This window comes from Tetranychus urticae, chromosome 1, assembly GCF_039701765.1.
Source record: "Tetranychus urticae isolate SD_2017Ah chromosome 1, NJAU_TeUrti_SD_1.0, whole genome shotgun sequence".
Taxonomy (NCBI): domain Eukaryota; kingdom Metazoa; phylum Arthropoda; class Arachnida; order Trombidiformes; family Tetranychidae; genus Tetranychus; species Tetranychus urticae.
The window spans coordinates 31,700,207-31,717,847 of record NC_142958.1 but is presented as its reverse complement, the minus strand read 5'-3'; the positions used below and the strand labels follow the sequence as shown (position 1 = coordinate 31,717,847).

The 17,641-nt window shown below is 31.7% G+C and overlaps 1 protein-coding gene and 3 long non-coding RNA genes across 6 annotated transcripts; 2 read left to right on the top strand and 2 right to left on the bottom strand.

The window, feature by feature from the left end:
* Positions 1-385: 385 nt before the first annotated feature.
* Sin1 (SAPK-interacting protein 1) lies at positions 386-2,275 on the bottom strand. Its single transcript, XM_015929114.2, has 4 exons — positions 1,981-2,275; positions 1,642-1,836; positions 999-1,485; positions 386-684 (listed from the first exon to the last, which is right to left on the bottom strand). The coding sequence occupies exons 1-4, from the start codon at positions 2,129-2,131 to the stop codon at positions 474-476; spliced, it is 1,044 nt and encodes a 347-aa protein (XP_015784600.1). The 5' UTR covers positions 2,132-2,275; the 3' UTR covers positions 386-473.
* Positions 2,276-2,397: 122 nt separating this feature from the next.
* Positions 2,398-4,107, top strand: LOC107362109 (uncharacterized). Of its 2 annotated transcripts, XR_001568612.3 has the most exons (4): positions 2,398-2,611; positions 2,682-2,770; positions 2,847-3,416; positions 3,590-4,107. It is a non-coding gene; the product is annotated as an uncharacterized LOC107362109 (long non-coding RNA). The 2 variants fall into 2 exon arrangements; XR_001568611.3 differs by having other exon boundaries at positions 2,400-2,770.
* Positions 4,108-5,306: 1,199 nt separating this feature from the next.
* Positions 5,307-9,909, bottom strand: LOC107362145 (uncharacterized). Of its 2 annotated transcripts, XR_001568620.3 has the most exons (3): positions 9,477-9,840; positions 7,585-7,876; positions 5,307-7,484 (listed from the first exon to the last, which is right to left on the bottom strand). It is a non-coding gene; the product is annotated as an uncharacterized LOC107362145 (long non-coding RNA). The 2 variants fall into 2 exon arrangements; XR_003082159.2 differs by having other exon boundaries at positions 5,307-7,876; positions 9,477-9,909.
* A 1,367-nt stretch (positions 9,910-11,276) lies between these two features.
* On the top strand, positions 11,277-12,517 carry LOC112538807 (uncharacterized). The gene is made up of 3 exons (XR_016197778.1): positions 11,277-11,373; positions 11,435-11,562; positions 11,906-12,517. It is a non-coding gene; the product is annotated as an uncharacterized LOC112538807 (long non-coding RNA).
* Positions 12,518-17,641: the final 5,124 nt, after the last annotated feature.

Sequence of the window (17,641 nt, the reverse complement as noted above, 5' to 3'; positions counted from 1 at the left end):
CTTATTAATTTGATTTCCATTATGATCGACTTTGACAACCATTAACCATGAGAATCTATAATGAACTATTAACAGAGCAATAACAATTTATGTAGCTTTGAAAGATTGACAAAATGTAGTCTACATTGAGTTTAATAAAATTGTACAGCTGACTAGATTAGGTTTTGATATTAATTTAGTTTGACTTTTTATTGCATATTCGCCACTTTTTCAAATACAAAAAACATGTTATTTAATTTGTTACCTTTTATAGACAAGCAATAATACAATGAAAGACTCTGTAATGATAAATTACCTTTGCTTTTTTATGAAGTGACTTTTGTTTTGAGTGCATAAGATTACATTTGAGAGGGTTTGAGCAAGAAAAATGGGAAACTTGCGGCGCTTTTAAGTAAAAATTCACTGTTATAGCTTTTTTATTAACAATAAAGTAATATGTTTTGACCAGAAAACGGTAAAATGTAGAACAATTTTCACTTTAATGAATTTAATTTATCTAAATTATCTTTCTTATGTTTACTATCTCCTTTCCATGGAAACTTTTTGAAAACATTTTTAAACTGTTTGGACTTTGTTCGAAGATGCTCCGTTGTTGTACTTGATGACATCTTAGATTCATAACTAGCAGCTTTTACAACTGGATGAATATCATTTAATCCAAGAACTGAAAATGATGTTATGGGACTGAAAGAAACAAGGGAACAAAGAGAAAAAATTAAAATCGAAATTTAAATTTTTTGCAAAATGATTTCGAACGTTCGATTTGAAGATTTTTCAAAACTAATACCTAAAATATAAAATAAGACAAAGAAAAAAACTAAAAAGAATCTAAAACAGAAAATTGCTTTTCAAGAAATATTGATAGCTCGAACTTGAGGTTCATGCAGTTCAAATTCAAGACTTCTCTTTGTAAAATAATCTGGTTAACATGCAAATACCGATAGGAATAAAAAACAAGAATATTAATTCTAGAAGATGGCATGTAAAAAATAACATACGTTGCATCTGCGAAGCTACCCGTGTCGTCACTAGCCTCAACCATGGCCAAGGTTCGGAATTCATATTTTTCCACTATATCATCGGGATTGAGAGCAGGAAAATCAGTATCTATTTCTCCATTGTCTTCAGCTATTCTAAGACAGTATTTGTTCACATTTGGTTCCAGCTTAGGATCATTTATTTCATTGGTATATAACCAACAAGTCAATCCAATAAGATCACGTACTCGAGCATTGGTAAATATTACAACTTGTAACGTCTTAAGTCTTGTTTCGCAGGAAAAAGAGTGCAAAATAATCTCATAATTTCGAGTCCTTCGTCTATCTCCAACTCGAGCATCAAATTTAGCATATTCCTTGAAGGGATTGTCGGGGGATTTTTCCACCAAAAATGAAAGAACAGATTTTTTAGGAACACTAGCTTCTAGAGAAGCTTCTCTCATTTTTTCTGGCGATTTTCTAGGAAACAATTCAGAGAGTTCATCGTCTAGTTGAAAACAAAAGATGAGAAGAAAAAGTAAAAATCTTGATAAAAATGGGCAATAATGGACTTTATATGTGTGGGTTTGATCTTATTTCGAAATAGTTAATAAATCAATAAAGATCAATATCCACAAATTGCAAAAATAAAATTAATACCAACCTGTAATATTGACTTCAACATCCCTCCAATGGATATATTTAGTTTTTGCTGCTGCTCTCTTTTCTTCTTTTAATCTTTCTAATCTTTGAGCTGTGTTTGATCGCCCTCGATGAGCACCAATCATCTCGATATCCGAAACAATTTCACAAGATTGCGTAGCATCAAGCAATTCAGATTTGGCTTCAACTTCCACAGCTAAATTCATAAAACGATAAACATACAAAAAATAAATACACAATAGAGGCGTCAAAACAACCCACTTTTTAACAATTTAATAGATCGTTAAAGAACCAATGTGATTAAGAACATGGACGAAAAGAATTGACAAACTAAACTCACATTGCAATATGCGAATATCAGACTCGGAGCCGAAATAATGCGGCATTGGTTCATGTAACATTACCATTTCACACATTTCTGTAGGATCACAGGTAATGAAAGAATGTCTTATATGGGAAAGAAGAAATCGTTTATCGTCGAAAAATGCCATACCAAGCTTGAAAATGATCTACAACTAGTAATTATGTTCATTAGCAAATAGAAAGAAAGAGAGAATAAACAATATAAATTAGACAATGAAATAGTATCCAGACCAAAAAATATTCAAAAACAAACATCAGTTCAGAAAAAAACAATTCAACATATGTTCAAGTAAAAAGAAATACTTTTGTACTCAATTATGCAATAGATGGCGCAATATGTTGTACTAAAATCTGTCAAATTTTGAGGCGGGAACTCGTTCTTATTTAATTTTAGGTTGTTCTGGTTCAACCAGAATCATATTGTCCATTTTATTGCCTCTAATGACCATTAAATCATAATTGTAACATTTTTCGTCCAAAAAGATGTGATTATTAGAAATAACGTTATTTATGAGTGATTCTCCTATTAGGTTTACTTTCTTGAGAAGCAAATTTTTCAAAGCCACCAAAGATGAAAATTTTTCTGTCTCTTTCTATTTCTCTGTCTGGTATAGTTTCTCTCTTTCTCTCATCTGGTCCTCGTCTGGTTAATTAATCAATGTTAATTTTGTCCGTCAGAATTTAGATAATATCGTTGCTGATTTATTGGAAATGTCTTTTAAAGTGAATCTTCAACTTTGAAGGGAAAAGCAAGTCAAAAATTTATGGTAATCACTTGATGTTCACTGTTGTTTAAGTCTTTAAAAATGTCCAACTGTTAACTGTTTTTTCTTTTGTCACCAGGAGGGCAACAAAGAAAGAGAGAATTGTCTCGCTCTAACAACCAATAAATACCTTGGTCTGGTTCTTTTGGTTTACCTGATAAGTTAAAAATGTGTTAAGTCTAAATTTGGTTATCATAAACTCGGCTCGTTCGTTTAAATAGCTGCGGTTACCGTACCATACCAAATAGGATAAGAAACGTTTGTACCAATTACCTAAGACAACTTTAAAAGTGTTTTTTTGTTCATCCTAAAAAGTGAGGTAACTTTAAGTAACCAAAGAATTGCTGTTATTATGTTTAAGCCATTCACCTGGAAAGCCTTTCTATCTGTAAAGTATTTATTTGGATTCGGAATACTTAACTGTTAGGAATTAAAGAATTGATATAAACCTCTTTGGATAGGAGCAGCTCGGTGTTAACTCTACATAAAGGTTTATGAAATATGGCTGACTTTTTTGGTTACATGCGTAATTAATAATGTGATTAGTTAAGCCTGCATAAATTGAGTCACTTGTGTAGCAAAATGGTATTGATACCTTGACCAAGATGGAGGGCTGATGGATCGTTAATTGGAACCAAATATTAGATTTGTAAGTTCACCATGGCTTACATAATAATGTAAATTTTGCTTTTTTTTGCCATTGAAAGACTTGTTTTAAAACAATCAATCAAATCACCTTCAGAATAGCTTTTTGTAACTTTTAGAACAACCAAATTAAATAATGACACGTTTTCTTAATCAAATTCATTTATTCTTTAACAGATCTAAATCAAGTTATGGCTGAATGGAATCAAGTATTTTTAATTACAGACACTGGAAGCTATGCTCATTGGAAACTGCCATTGGAAATTTGATCAACTAATTTGTATTTTACAGAAAACAATTTGCTTGGAAGCAAACATTTTCATGTTCACATATATCATCGTATATTGATTTTTCAAACCATGAACGACTCAGTTGATATTCTGGATTCTAACAGTGAAGCGATACAATTAAATAAAATAAATCATGATCATCAGGATACAATCATCTTTTTACTGTATTTTAATAGATGTATCAACATGGATGGGTAAAAGCTGATATTTTATACCACTTTGAACAACAACAGTAACGACAAATCAAAATGTAGAGAAATAATTTTTGATAAAAAAGATGAAAATGAAAATGATAAATGTTTTCAGGTCAACAAACATTGATGCCCATTATCAGCCGTAAAGGTTGGGTCAGTTTATTGTTGATTTCATTCTGAGGTAATAAAAATAAACCCCATAATCAATTAATTTTTGCACTACTTGGCCTCAAACAATAAACAATAAATATAGTTCATTTCATCAGCCAATCGTCTTCAATGAGAAGCATCATGATTAAATTTAGCCTAAATCACAACCGCATATCTTAATCACAGTTGAAGCAAAAAACCAAACAAATAAACTTGAAAGTCCAATCTCAAGTTTGACCATTCAAAATATTCACAAATATTTTCCGTTGAAGACAATTGCAAGATTATTTTCAACCATTTCTTGATATTGGAATTAATTCCTTGTTGTTATTTTTACAATCAAATAAAATGGAAACCTTGAATGATTATAAATAACTGTTTATAACATAATCTCAGTTGATTTTCAAGGTAATAAATTATTAACTGTAGGTTAAATGGATGAAGTTTGGAAGTTAATAAATTATTAAATGAAACAATAATTTGGTTAGCATTGAAATACTGGACTATAAGTCAAGTGATAATCTAAACGGAGGCAAATTTTCACGAAACTAGAGTTAAATGTAGGAAAAACATGAAACTGTTGGTTAATCAAACAAAGCTGCTTTCAATGATAAATGATTGCACCAAATCAATGCTGACTAACAGCCTAACTAGACCTTAAGCAGTGACATCAACTTAACCCAACCAACTTGACCATACTTTGCCTAAACCAATCAACTTGACTGATCTCTTGCATTAAGATTATCAAACAAACCTAATTACGTTTCTAACAACTATAGAACTGATCTTATCCATTTACTACGATCAAGTTACTAGTCAATCAATCCATGTAACCACGCTATTGGAAAATCCAGTTCAAAAAAGACTTCGAACTGACGAAACTATTCCAAAATACTTTAGTTAAACTTGAAAAGTAAAAGACTTTTGAAAATATTAAAGGAAAATATATTTCGATTCCATGGATGAGCTTTTTAAGAACGAATTTACTATGAGAATTCTGTTTTTCCATGTAAGAACCTTCTTTCATGATTTTCTCATGCGTCTTAACTCTTATTTCAAACTGTTTTGCAAGATCCTAATTCAATGTCAACTTATATTTGAGTCAAAAGTTGCCTTCAAGTCTTTCCAGTTCGAGATGATCTCAAGATTTCGGGTTTGTTTGCATTAATAATTAGTATTTTTATTCATGGATATGGATAATTGATGGAATCAAGGAGACGAATTAAACTAAATGAATTGAGTGTGGCAACTGAAAATCAGTGAAATAGGAAAATGCGCTTTTATTAATTTACAGACTTTTATTGAATCAAGTTTGATTAAGTAATAACAGGAAAGCAGATCTTGTGAAGATGGTCAAAAGATGAAAATTTTGCTGCTAATGGTGGAAACGATAATGATGATTATGTTGATGATGGTGATGCAGGAAGAAGCGACATTTCATTAAAGCCTGAGGGAGTGAAAAATAGATTTTACTTGATTCATCGAATATGACCAAACCCAAGGTTTGATCAAAGGCCATTATTTAGTTTAATGACATGAAATTCTAGATTCTTTAATTTTCTAGCCACATGAAACAATTTGGAGGCTCTTTTAGGGTTTACTCCCTCTCGTCATCATCATCATCTGTTTCTTTTCAATGGACAATCAATCAAGCTAATATTTCGCCTGAAAGAAGAAGCACATATTAATACCGATGGAATGGCCCAGTGGTCAGTGTGTACAAAATTGTTAAGAATCTTTTTATCCAATTCTTCATTCTGGCTTTTTTCCCTTCCAAGAGAGTTCTGGTTCACTTGATAAAACTCCATGGGATTCTGATTATGAAACAAGTGGACAGAAAGAGAGAGAGAGAAAAGGAAGAAAAAAAGAAGAAAATGAGAAGAAAAATAGGAAGAGAAGAAAGTAACAAAAAAATATCCCAAAACACTGATAAACATTGAGAATAGAAAAGTGAAAACATAGTTCGAAGGAAAGAGAAAAATGATGATGATGATGGCGAAAGGAGAAAAAACGGGATAAAAAATTATTAGGATGTCAAGTGGAAGATATAATTTGACATCAGATACAAGGGAGAGTTGGGTGACATTTGATTTCATTGGATTCCAAGTTTGATATTTCATTTGATATCATGAGAAGCAGAAGAAAAGTTGCCAGGAAAAAATCGAACCAAGTTGACCTTAAGAACAAGTAAAAATGACCTGATCCAGGCCTTTTTTACACCAACATTCACCCTTCATCATCATCATCTCTTCTGCCTTTTCTTTGCCCTCTTCCACCATTATCACCATCATCAACATTTTCAGGCTCAATGAAAGTTTCAATATTTCTTCATTTGTCAATAATATTTCATTATTTCAACCCAAAAGACTGATTGTGAACCATTTACAGTAAATTTTTGTTAACAACATCAACTAGACGTCCAAAGACGTCTAATTAAATATAATCAAGTTGATGCTCTTAATTTTGGTTAACTTTTTTTTAAACTGATACTTTATGATATCATCTAATTGATTCCACTCAACAATACGATTTATCAGATAAATAATAGCTTAATAAATCATTGTATTGCCTTTTACGAGTAACTTAATATTTTGAGTTCATCTTCACTGACTCCAAACCTTCAATCAACAGTCCAACTATGATATTATGATAGAGGCTGAATTAGGACCAATCGCAATGTTAAACTTGTAAATAACCGAGTAAAATGTGGTTTTTTCCCGCTTTCATCGGTTTGACCATCAAAATGAGCAATTAATTTGATTAATACTGTTAATAAAAAAGAAATAACCAACAAAATAAAAAACTAGTTCAAATTAAATTGTTAATAGTTCCAAGAAGAGGTTGAAATGGGTAATCATTTGAAATGAATTACACATTTCAATGGTGATCATCATTTTGCATTGAAAATCGTTAATTGGGTTACAGGTTAACTACTGAGTCAATGATCCTCAATATCTCAAAATATGATAAATTGAAAAGAAACATGATTATTATGGAATGGAAAGAATGACCAAACTAACGAAGTAATTTCTAGAGACAGAAATATTTTAACCTGAGGTTGATTAAAAGCTGAAACTTACGAGAATTATCAGATTTTTACATATTCAGAGATGTTAATGATTATCATGGAAAAGGGTGAAAAGGAGAAAAGTTGTAGATGTTATTGATGATGATGATGATACAGGCAAAGATAAACTAATGATTATGATAAGGAGAAATTTTATTTCCTGAATTTGAGCAAGCTGAACCTGTGAAAGCTGTGAATGGATTTGACTTGGATAGATGACAGACTTCCCATGTTTTCACCTTGCAGATTACTTTTGAGAAATAGATGATGATGATGATAATGATACTGATGAGTTGGAAGATGAAGGAGAGAGAAGAAGAGAAAATCCTCAAACAGATCGTTTCTTATTTGGCTTACGAAGGCAAAAAAATCTGAAGGAAAAAAAAGAAATATTTCAGTGTACAAAAGAAACAGATTTACCATAAAAATGAGATGAAAAACTAGGCACAAGGTAAAATATATTTAGCTTACAGCAAAAGTATCAACCTTTCAAATGAAATTTTGCGTGATTTAGTGTCTCATTTGGATAAGACGAAGATGATTATGATGATGAAGATGAAAAACTGGGAATGAGACAAAATTTTGATCCAAGAAGAGGAGTAATTGCAAGAAGAGAATGATCCTAAATAGGAGAGATTTTTCATCGCCATCATCCTTTATAATACGCAATACTGATAGTAGTTAACGTGTGTTCCTGATAAATCCGAAGGAAATTATATTATCCAAAGATGCTACCATTTTCATGAACGGGAAATGAGTTGACCTAAAGTGACAAGAGATTGTATTGAGAGGAAAGAAGAAAAAAAAAGTTTAGTTTGACAGTTTTTGTTATAAAAGGCAAAAGGGAAAAAAATCAAATAAGAAATGGTTGCAAAAATAAAGGTAAAGAGATGATAAAGATGATTTCACTCCTTTTTTTTGCCATGGAAGAGACATGTTAAGTTGAATAAATGGTTTCAATTGAATCTAAGAAAGTCATTCCCTCCGGCTATTATACAATATCTATCAAGTAACAGGAGGAGTTATATGAAGTTTCATCTTATCTGACATGTCACCAATCAAATAAATTCAGATAGGAAATATTATTCTCTTACAGACTGTGTGTTCAGCTTTACTATACCATCATGATGACAAGGTAAAGGTTCATCTATTCAATTACTCGATAGAAAAAAAAAGTTTTTGGTTAACATTAATCTTTTAACAGTAATGTAAATCAGGATGAACGAAAAATGAACCAGAAAAAAGATGTGTTCAATGTAAACATTACATTGTTCACATATTGTTCATCCATTGTAATCTTGGCTGTTTCACTTTTTACATTTGGATTTAATGGTCAAAATCTTGGACAAGATTATACTGATTATCATTATTAATCAAGTGATTTGCTGGGCTAAACCTATGACCTGAAGCGACTATGCAATAATGAACGTTCATTTTTACAACAGCAACTCGTTAGCCAATTAATGTTGTGATAATCACTTTGTGATTAATGATGATCCTCTATCATAAAATGTGCCTTTCAATCTTTTTAATCATCAATTAACAACCTTGGTAACATGTATTATTGTATCTATGTATGTGTATTAGTAGATTAATTTAATAATAACTTAACTCTTCCATCCCTTTGACCAGAAAAGGGAAAAAAATTTCAACCTTAACTGTACTCTTTGCCTTAGTCTAGCTTTTTTTAGTCATTCATTAATGGGCAAAGTTAACATTTGAATAATTTTGGATATTCGTAATTTAAGTATTGTTTAGCTCAAAATTTAATTTGAATTGAAATAATTAAATTATATGCAACTGGAAGCACACAATTTTCCAGTAGAGCCTTTTGATTTTAATCTAAAAATTACAGTAGAAAGGCCTCAACATTTACTATGATGGTCACAACTCAATTTACCAAATCGATTATAGCTTACATTGTTAGATAATAGATAACGTTGACCAGAAAACTGTTCAATTACTTTAAAATCCCAATTGTTATATTTACTTACCGTATCGGCGAACATTAAGGCACAGTGCTTCTAAGTGAGATGGACACATTTAGAAGCACCAAAACAATCGGATAAGAGGCACATCTGCTAGTAATTGAGACGCTGAATTCAGCAATGATTGACTGATTTACCTGTCATAATTTTCGATTGCTGAGCTTCCACGATTTTTATCTGACAATTAGAACTGTTGAGTGGCTTTTGTTTGAAAAAAGCAAGAATTTCATCGAAGAGGCTTCCTTTTGACCAATTTAAAATTTATTGTCCCAATTTGAACTGATTTTTTTACACATGGGCAATGGATGTAAATGTGCTTATAAATAAGTCTATTCATTTATAAGCGCTGTGCCTTAATGTTCGCCGATACGGTACTTGATGTTGCAGCTGAAAACAGAAGATAAGCTCAGAAGATATTCATTGTTCTTGCATAACTGTTGTATGCAAGAAACAACCAGTGACTAATTTTCACATCATGAACAAGTGTTGAAGATGAAAGCTGTAAAAAATAAGGCACAAAAAACACACAAAGATGATTATTGTTTTGATGAAGACATTTTCCTTTGATAGGACTCCTAAGATGAACTATTCAGTGTGGTCTTCAAAAAAATCACTTTTACGATTAACTGTCATTTAACAGTAGCATATAATTTACAATAAAAAAATTGTAGGACAAACGAAATGAAAAAATGAAATAATTTTTAAGTAACAAGTCAATGTATCCATTATTAATATCAGATACTATGAGATATCATTATCTATTAACAAAATCCGATTGATCGATGTCTAAAGGCTTATTATCGGTATTTTTAGTCGGACATTATTTTGGTTTTAATTATCAATACCTAACAATTAATCCATTCATTTATTATTCGTTTTTTAATAATTTTACAAATTCTTGTCAATTTTCCATTGTTGTGTTAATTGTTCCGTTGGTTGTCATTAAGTTTGTATTAATTGTGTTTAATTTTGATAACATTGTACATCAGCCTGTTACACTTATTACAGTCTTTTGTTGTTACCAGATTCTTGGCTCGTTTCACTGTTTACATATCTGTGATTACTTTACAAAATCTTGATCAAGTGTTGCTTTTGTTTATTGTGTTTAATTAAATAGGCAAAAAACCAAAAAAATGAGACAACTTTGTTATAAACTTGATTTGATAAAGAAATAACCTTAAAAAAGTTGAATAAAAGAGATGTTTTTTTAGCAGTTTTGAAAGCAGCTAAAAAACAAGCAACATTTATGTAATTAATCATGAGTTGGATCAACGCTTTTTCATCCTGCGAGCTTCTTCCTCTCCCTTTCACCCCCTTTTCATGTGATTATCTTAAAAACACAAGACCAATGTTACATATTATTGTTGAGCTCATATCAAATTATCATTATTTACTTCCGTTGCTTCTTGTATCAAAGCTTCTTGTTGTTCTCATCATCACCATCACCATCTCACCATTTTTCAAGATTATTTGTTTTCTTGTTCTTTATCTTGTTCGTCTTGATGCTCAGTCTTTCTCTCCTTCGTTGATGATAAATGTAATTTTATAAACATGTTACCACCATATCAACTCCCTCAATGCAAAAACGTTGACCCAAAACAACATTTAACAACAAAACTGAGCAAATTCAAATGATACTTGGCGAGTTAATTGACGCACATCATTCATCAACAGTCAACTAGAATCATCAGGTTAGTCTGTCCTCTCAATTGATCACCAGTTAATGGGTTAACTAACTGTTACAAACCACCAACATGACGAGAAAACTGAATTTTAAATTCACAAAGCCATTTACAACAAAAGTCAAACAGTCAGACCAAGATTAATTAATCAACAATTAAATTGTTAACAAAAGAAAGCCACAAATTCAATGGTAAAACCAATGTCTAACCAATAGCTATCAATTGCAACTGTCAACCAGAAGACTAAATAATCATGCAAAATAATCCAAAGTTGACATCAGAAATTCAACAAAATAATTTCAATAACACCATTAATGATAATAATTTGCCTTTAAATTATCTTTCCAGCAACAATTTTGAAGAGGATAATTTGAGAAATGCAATTTTCTGCACAAAATAATAAACTAATATCATCATTAATAATCAAATCAAGTCGGTAAAGCAAGGAATGGTTGCAACTAAAAAAAAGAGATACAAAATTGTACAATTAATATGGTTATTAACATTATTAGTATGTTAATAGATGCAGAAAGAAGAAAGTTTAATGATAATGATAAAAAATAAGCCATGGTTTTGTAATAAAAAAAAAGGTATGAGAGTTACCAGTAAGCTTGGAATGAAGGTGATCACTTTCATATCGTTTTTTTACAGGTAAATAAAAAAAGAGACTAGGAAAAGAGCTCCTTGAAGATAATGATGATGAGAGGAAGGAGGGAGTCAGGTTGCAAGAGATAGACAGAGGGAGTCAATCTTGTTTGACAAGACATCACCATGTCAAGGTAAATAAACCCATGATTATTTTAGCCTTTTTCACTGTGCTTTAGCCATTCCCATTTAGCCAAAACTTTCCAGCCCATTTTTTAACAATCATCATGTAATCATGACTGTTAATGACTTTTTCAATGTAATCATCTTCATATGAGCTTGTCTCTGCCTCTCTCAGCCTCTCTCTCTCTCTTGCTGCTTTCACAAAATTACATATAAATGTAGGACTGATAGTAAGGCTCATTAGTGAGGAGCTAAAAATGAGATGAATAAAAATGATGATGATGAGAGGGAAGAACAGGTAGATAAATTAGTGGGCCAATCAGACTTTTTCATTTGACATTTCCCGTGACTTAGATCAACCTATCAAAAAGCGTCCAATAGATGATAAGAGTATGGCGAAAATATGACGAGTTGAGGAGTTGAGTAAGCGTGTCCAGTTTTTTGTTTGGTAATGGGAAATGGGGAAAACATGGATTGACCGTGTTATCTTCCTTTCTGTCAAATTTACGTGTCCAGATTACCAGGGAAGATGAAGATGGTGATGACGATGACGATGATGAGAAAGTAAATGAAAGAGAGTAAAAGTCGCGTGACCTTGCATTATAACCAGAGAGGAGAAGGAAAAAAAAACCAGAAAAAAATGACTTAAAAATATCCAAATTTTTATGTTGCGTAAAAAAAATCTGGTTATCTGGACAAGCTTACACAAACATTATTGACTTATTCTGATCAAATAGATATGGCGATTAAAACATGAAGCATAACACCTTTGATCAAACAACGATTAAAGTTTAACAATTTATAAAACCATTCAACTGTGGATTGTGGGTTTCATTTGATCCTCTTAAAGATGAGGAGACGACGAATTAATGACAAGAAAATGAACTTTATATAAGCCAAATCCATCTCATTCAATTTGATATTACACTGATTAAGGTTGATCAATAAAAAATGTTTACTTGCTACTTTGGTAACAAATTGATTTGTAAAATAAATTATTAAAGATTGTGACCGATAGACAATTTAAAACAAAATATTGATCGTCTTTCCCGAAACCCGTTTGTTCAAGAAAAATTACAGGCAAAACGGAAATACATGAGTATTTAAAGGAATGAAAAATATGAACTTGTAAAGGCGTTTGGTGAGAAGTCATTAACAGTGAGAAGATATTGGTCAAGGTTTAAATCTATTGACCTCATCATCCAAGAAAAGCCGGAGGAAGGACGACCATTGATAGTTTTGAAAGGCGACTTGAAGGCCAATCTCGAAGGAAACGTAACTTGTAGGGAACTTGCAATAGAGCTCGGAGTAACTGTAGCTCAATAGAGTTTACATGTCACAACGGATACAAGAAATACATGAAAATGTTTGTCGTCAACGCAATGGCTCTTTTTATTGACAGATTGATCACCAGTAATGAAAAATGGGTCTTTTATGACAATTTCACAAGGTCATATGCTTGGTGACCCGGTGAACCTTCGAGGTTAACCCCTAAACCAGGACTACACCAAAAGAAGCTCTTATTGCATATTTACTACACAACAACACTGGTTGTATCTAAAAGCAAACAAGTCTAAAAATTCACCAACATTAAGTTTAATCAACCTTTAAAAAATTTTACTAATCCTAGGACATTAATGCAATGGACAATCAGAATAAACCAGAAATTCTACCTACTCTAAATATACCTGATATACACAGACTTTACCATGGTCTAATCATTGCCAAAAGGCTGAAAAAAATGCTATTGAGTCACGCTCATTCAAACCCGACCTGCTCTGGTTTGTTCAGATAAACAAGAGACCTGATTGACTTGATCCAAAATACATAAAAACCTTTACCCTCAACATTTCCCTCTTTTTTATGCTCTTTCATACTTTATTATTTTCTCAACTTGACTTACCTCCTTAAATTCATGAAAACTCAAATTTCCACTTATGTGATTACATAAAGCTATCATGATTCGGTGAAGCGCCTACAAGCTCATCCTGTAAACCCCCTTTAAGCTAATAAAAGTTACCGGCGTTTTGACATATTGTATTGTCTTATAATTTATCATCTTTTGATTGGTTCCGCATTTTACAGTCAATTCTGATTTTTTATTTATTCATGTATCATTTATCATCACTAAGACTGTCTGGGATATCCTATCAAAGTGACTCTTGTCTCATCTAATTGATACTATTGGTTATCCGGTTAGTTGGTGACTTGGAAATGGTTACATTGACTGGAAATGTGTCACACATAATTTATGGAAATGAAAGATTTGAGAAAACACAAGTGGTTTTATAACAAGTTATCAGCGCAACATCCAATTTAGTTTACTTGTTGTGTCCCAGTCATGATAATGTACCTGGATTACACTTGTAACCAGATTTACCTTCTTCTTCATCTTTACTCATTTAATTTGCATTCCTCAGCTAATGTTTTCTTTTTTTTATATTTTCCCTTAGCTTCGAATGATGTGAATTTTCGTTTGATTTGAAAAGTTTCCTTTACTTGGACATCAAATACCAAAGTATACACTAAAAGTATCATTTGTTTTAAAAGATTTTCATGGAGAGGAACTGGCAACCCAAGAATGATAATCTACATTGATTACCAGCTAGAGGAAGGATTGATCAACTTTCAATGTAATCTGTTTCCCAAATTGAATTACGCGAAAAGGCCCTCTCGGCAAATGCATTAGTCATTTGAAAATATTTAGCTAATAAGGAACCAGAAAAAAGTTATCCCTTCACTAATGTAAAGTAACATTATGTTTCCAATTCAAGCTGAGCCTCTCCACACAATTCAATGTCTTCCAATCCTTGGAACCTCTCAAGATAATCCTTTTGTTATCTAACTTTTAAAATGATCTAATCACACAGTTTGATGATATTGATTGACAATTATGAAAAATGGCGAGCAACTTATTGATATTTGATACAACTAAGCTTAATCAGTGTAACTGAAACCTTCATGGTCAAGATGATGTTATAATGGAGATAAAATTTCATTTTATAACATAATATTGACACAATACAAGCATATAATAATTTAATAACGTAATACAAGTTACACCATAAATAATTATAATAACAATAATCTACCTTTAGAAGAAGATGAAAAGCAAACAATTTATTTATCGTTAAATATTACCTGGTCAAAGTAAACTTGAAATGAATTTGATTGTCGATTGAAACAGTTGATAATAAGTTTACAAACCAATGGACAAATTGCTATTGGAATAACTGAATCTAATGAATACCATTTTCAATAGACATTTAGATTTACCTGATATTCAATAATTAACAATGATAATTGGAGAGCAATGAGAGAAAAATAAATTGAAATTTTTCTTCTAAAGTAATCTTTCGCTAACAATCCAGTGATAATCACAACTAAAATGGTTAACAAAACAACAATTCATGAAATGCCTTTTGCCTTTTCAATCCCCTTTAACCATACCAATCTGATAATGTATTTGATTGAAAAGCGTACCAAAGCGTTTATTATTAAATTCAATTTAAAAACTCTTAAACCAACAACAATAACACTGATAATGATGATGATGATTTTGATAGCGATGAGGAAGAAGAAGGCGAAGAAGAAGATTTAGAGGTTTTCCTTTCAAATGGGAAACATTAAACATCTATTGAGATTTAATTCAACAAGAGAGTAACATCTTTCATAATGGCCATAATTAAATGAGGCTACTTTCTGTGTGTCAATTGAATGGCCAGTTAATCGCAATTGGACTGTTAACATGGTCAAGAAAAGGTAGAGAGAAAAAAAGAGACAAATTTTGTTTCGTTTCTGCCTTAATCTTGTTCAGGTAAACAGTGTAATGTCTTAACCAGAGGGAGGCTGAAATAATTTAGCTAAAACTCATAATGATCAACATATGGGGTCTTTCAATTTGAACAACTGAGAGTGAAAGAGAGAAAGAGAAGAAGAGTGGATAAATAAAGGTGAAAGAAAAAGGTGAAGAAAAAAGGTAAAGGTAGAAAAGACTAGACTGAAGTGAACTCAATTCAATGAGCAACAACAAGTATTATTGAGAATGGCGAGGGAAAGAAAAGTGAAGAAGCAAAAGTGTAACTAGCAAAAAAAGGAGATCGAAGAAGAGAAGAAGAAGAAGAAGAAGAGAAAGAAGAAGAAGAATAAGAAGATTATGATGATGAGAGAAAAAAATGTTTGTGAAATGAAGAAAAGAAGAGAAATAATCGTGTTGCCCTAAAGGTACAAACCATTTTAAGATAACCACAAGGATTCCTGGGCTATTTCAGCCCTACTAGTGACTGGTTTTACTAACAGATTCTTTATGCTTCTTCTTTCTCTCCTTCATCTTCATCTTCATCATCATCATCTTTCCTTATCTCCCATTGTGATAGCCTTTCGTCTTCCCCAATTCCAGTGAACATCTTTCTTCTCTCTCAAGCCAGGGTTGAACAAAATAATCCTCAGTATCACCAATTTTACTTTTAATAACAGGTTTAAAAAAAAAGGCAACCAAGAAGATGATGAAGAAGCATTGATTGGGCGACTCTTTTTTTTTACTCCCAGGCAGTCTTATATCTCTTCTCTTCAGATGCTCTTCTCATCTTCTCTGTCAATTTTGCCTCTTTCCTCTTTTGTCTGATACTTTTTATCCTCAGCCTGACCTTTCCTAACTTTTTGCCTTTGCTCTTTTCCCTCTATGTGTTGGCTTTTGCTTGTACCTTTCCTTGACCAACTCTTGAAACTCTCTCATCGACATTAATGATGATCAGAAAAAAAAAGTTTGTCTTGGGCTATTTATAGGGAGTTTCAGCGAGATTCAACTCTCCGATTGTAACCATGTTTGAAACCATGGAATCAGAAAGCAAAACAAAAGTAACACTGAACAACAACGAACAAGATGATGAACAAGACTCACTTTTCCCCTTTTTTTTCTTCTTCTCATCATTTCTTTCACTTTCTATAATATCCTATAAAACTCTGAATATAGATTCAGTTTAAAACTTAATGTGGTTTAGCCAATGGTCAAGTAAAATAAAATGAAATGAAATGAAAAAAAAGAGAGAAGATAAAATAAAATAATCTCTTTTTTCGTTATCATCATTTTCATCATGCAACTTGCAACCAACTTTCAATTGAATGAAAATGATCAACAAATCGTCTTCATTTTCCTCCTTCATCCTCATCCTCATCTTCCTCCTGATCATCTGTTTTCCTTCATTTTCATCCCTTTTTTTCTTGACAAAACAAATTTATATTCATGTAAAAACCATAATTCATTGATTTTACTCAAACGGACCAGAAGAATGACAAAAAGGAATCAATTTTTTGTCTCGCTCATTTTGGGTCAACTTTCAAATCGTTTTACCTGTTCATTGGCACCTAATTGAACACCAACAGTTAACGGATGAAACAGGATGACGATGATGATGATAACAAAGAGCAAAGAGAGAAAAGTGAAAGTAAAAAAAAGATGATTGATTGCTTTTTACTCAGTGAATTACCTTATAAATATATCGCCATTCATATCAACAACGTGTTGTAACCTGTCAACTGTAATATTATATTATTGTAACAACCTCGTTAACAGATAAACTGGTATAAAAAAAGGAACCTTAAAATGTTATTAGAAAGGTAACAACAACAACAACAACTAATGACCAGAAATTATCTTTGCTTTTGTCTCGAGCTTTTGGTCCGTAAAGTTTGGGTTCAACTTTTTAACCAGTTTTTGGTGGAAACAATTTTTCTTGTTCTGATCCTAAAAATGAATCCCTCTTTTCACTATTTATTCAAGATCATCTTGAGATTAAACCATTTTTAACAGGCAACAGAACAATTCAGAAATGGACTGATCAGTGAATAAATCATTTTATTGCTGTAAACATATTGTTCATCTCGGCCATGATCATTGACAATATCAATCAATAATCACATTATAAGTGAGTAAAAAAAGCAACAACAGATAATAGATTCATGTAAATCATCATTTGTTCATCGTTTACATTCTAATGGATTTACAAGGTTCATTGAAAAGGAACATGATGCAGGTCAAGTTTCATGAGCTTTCAATTGAACAATCTATTTAGTCGTTTCACCATACATTTT

Excerpts from the sequence above, each read along its gene's own strand:
- Sin1 (XM_015929114.2), bottom strand. The coding sequence starts at position 2,131 with ATGGCATTTTTCGACGATAAACGATTTCTTCTTTCCCATATAAGACAT. Across the intron at positions 1,837-1,980 it reads TGATATTCGCATATTGCAAT|CTGTGGAAGTTGAAGCCAAA; the intron begins GTGAGTTTAGTT and ends TTATGAATTTAG. Across the intron at positions 685-998 it reads GGTAGCTTCGCAGATGCAAC|TCCCATAACATCATTTTCAG; the intron begins GTATGTTATTTT and ends TGTTTCTTTCAG.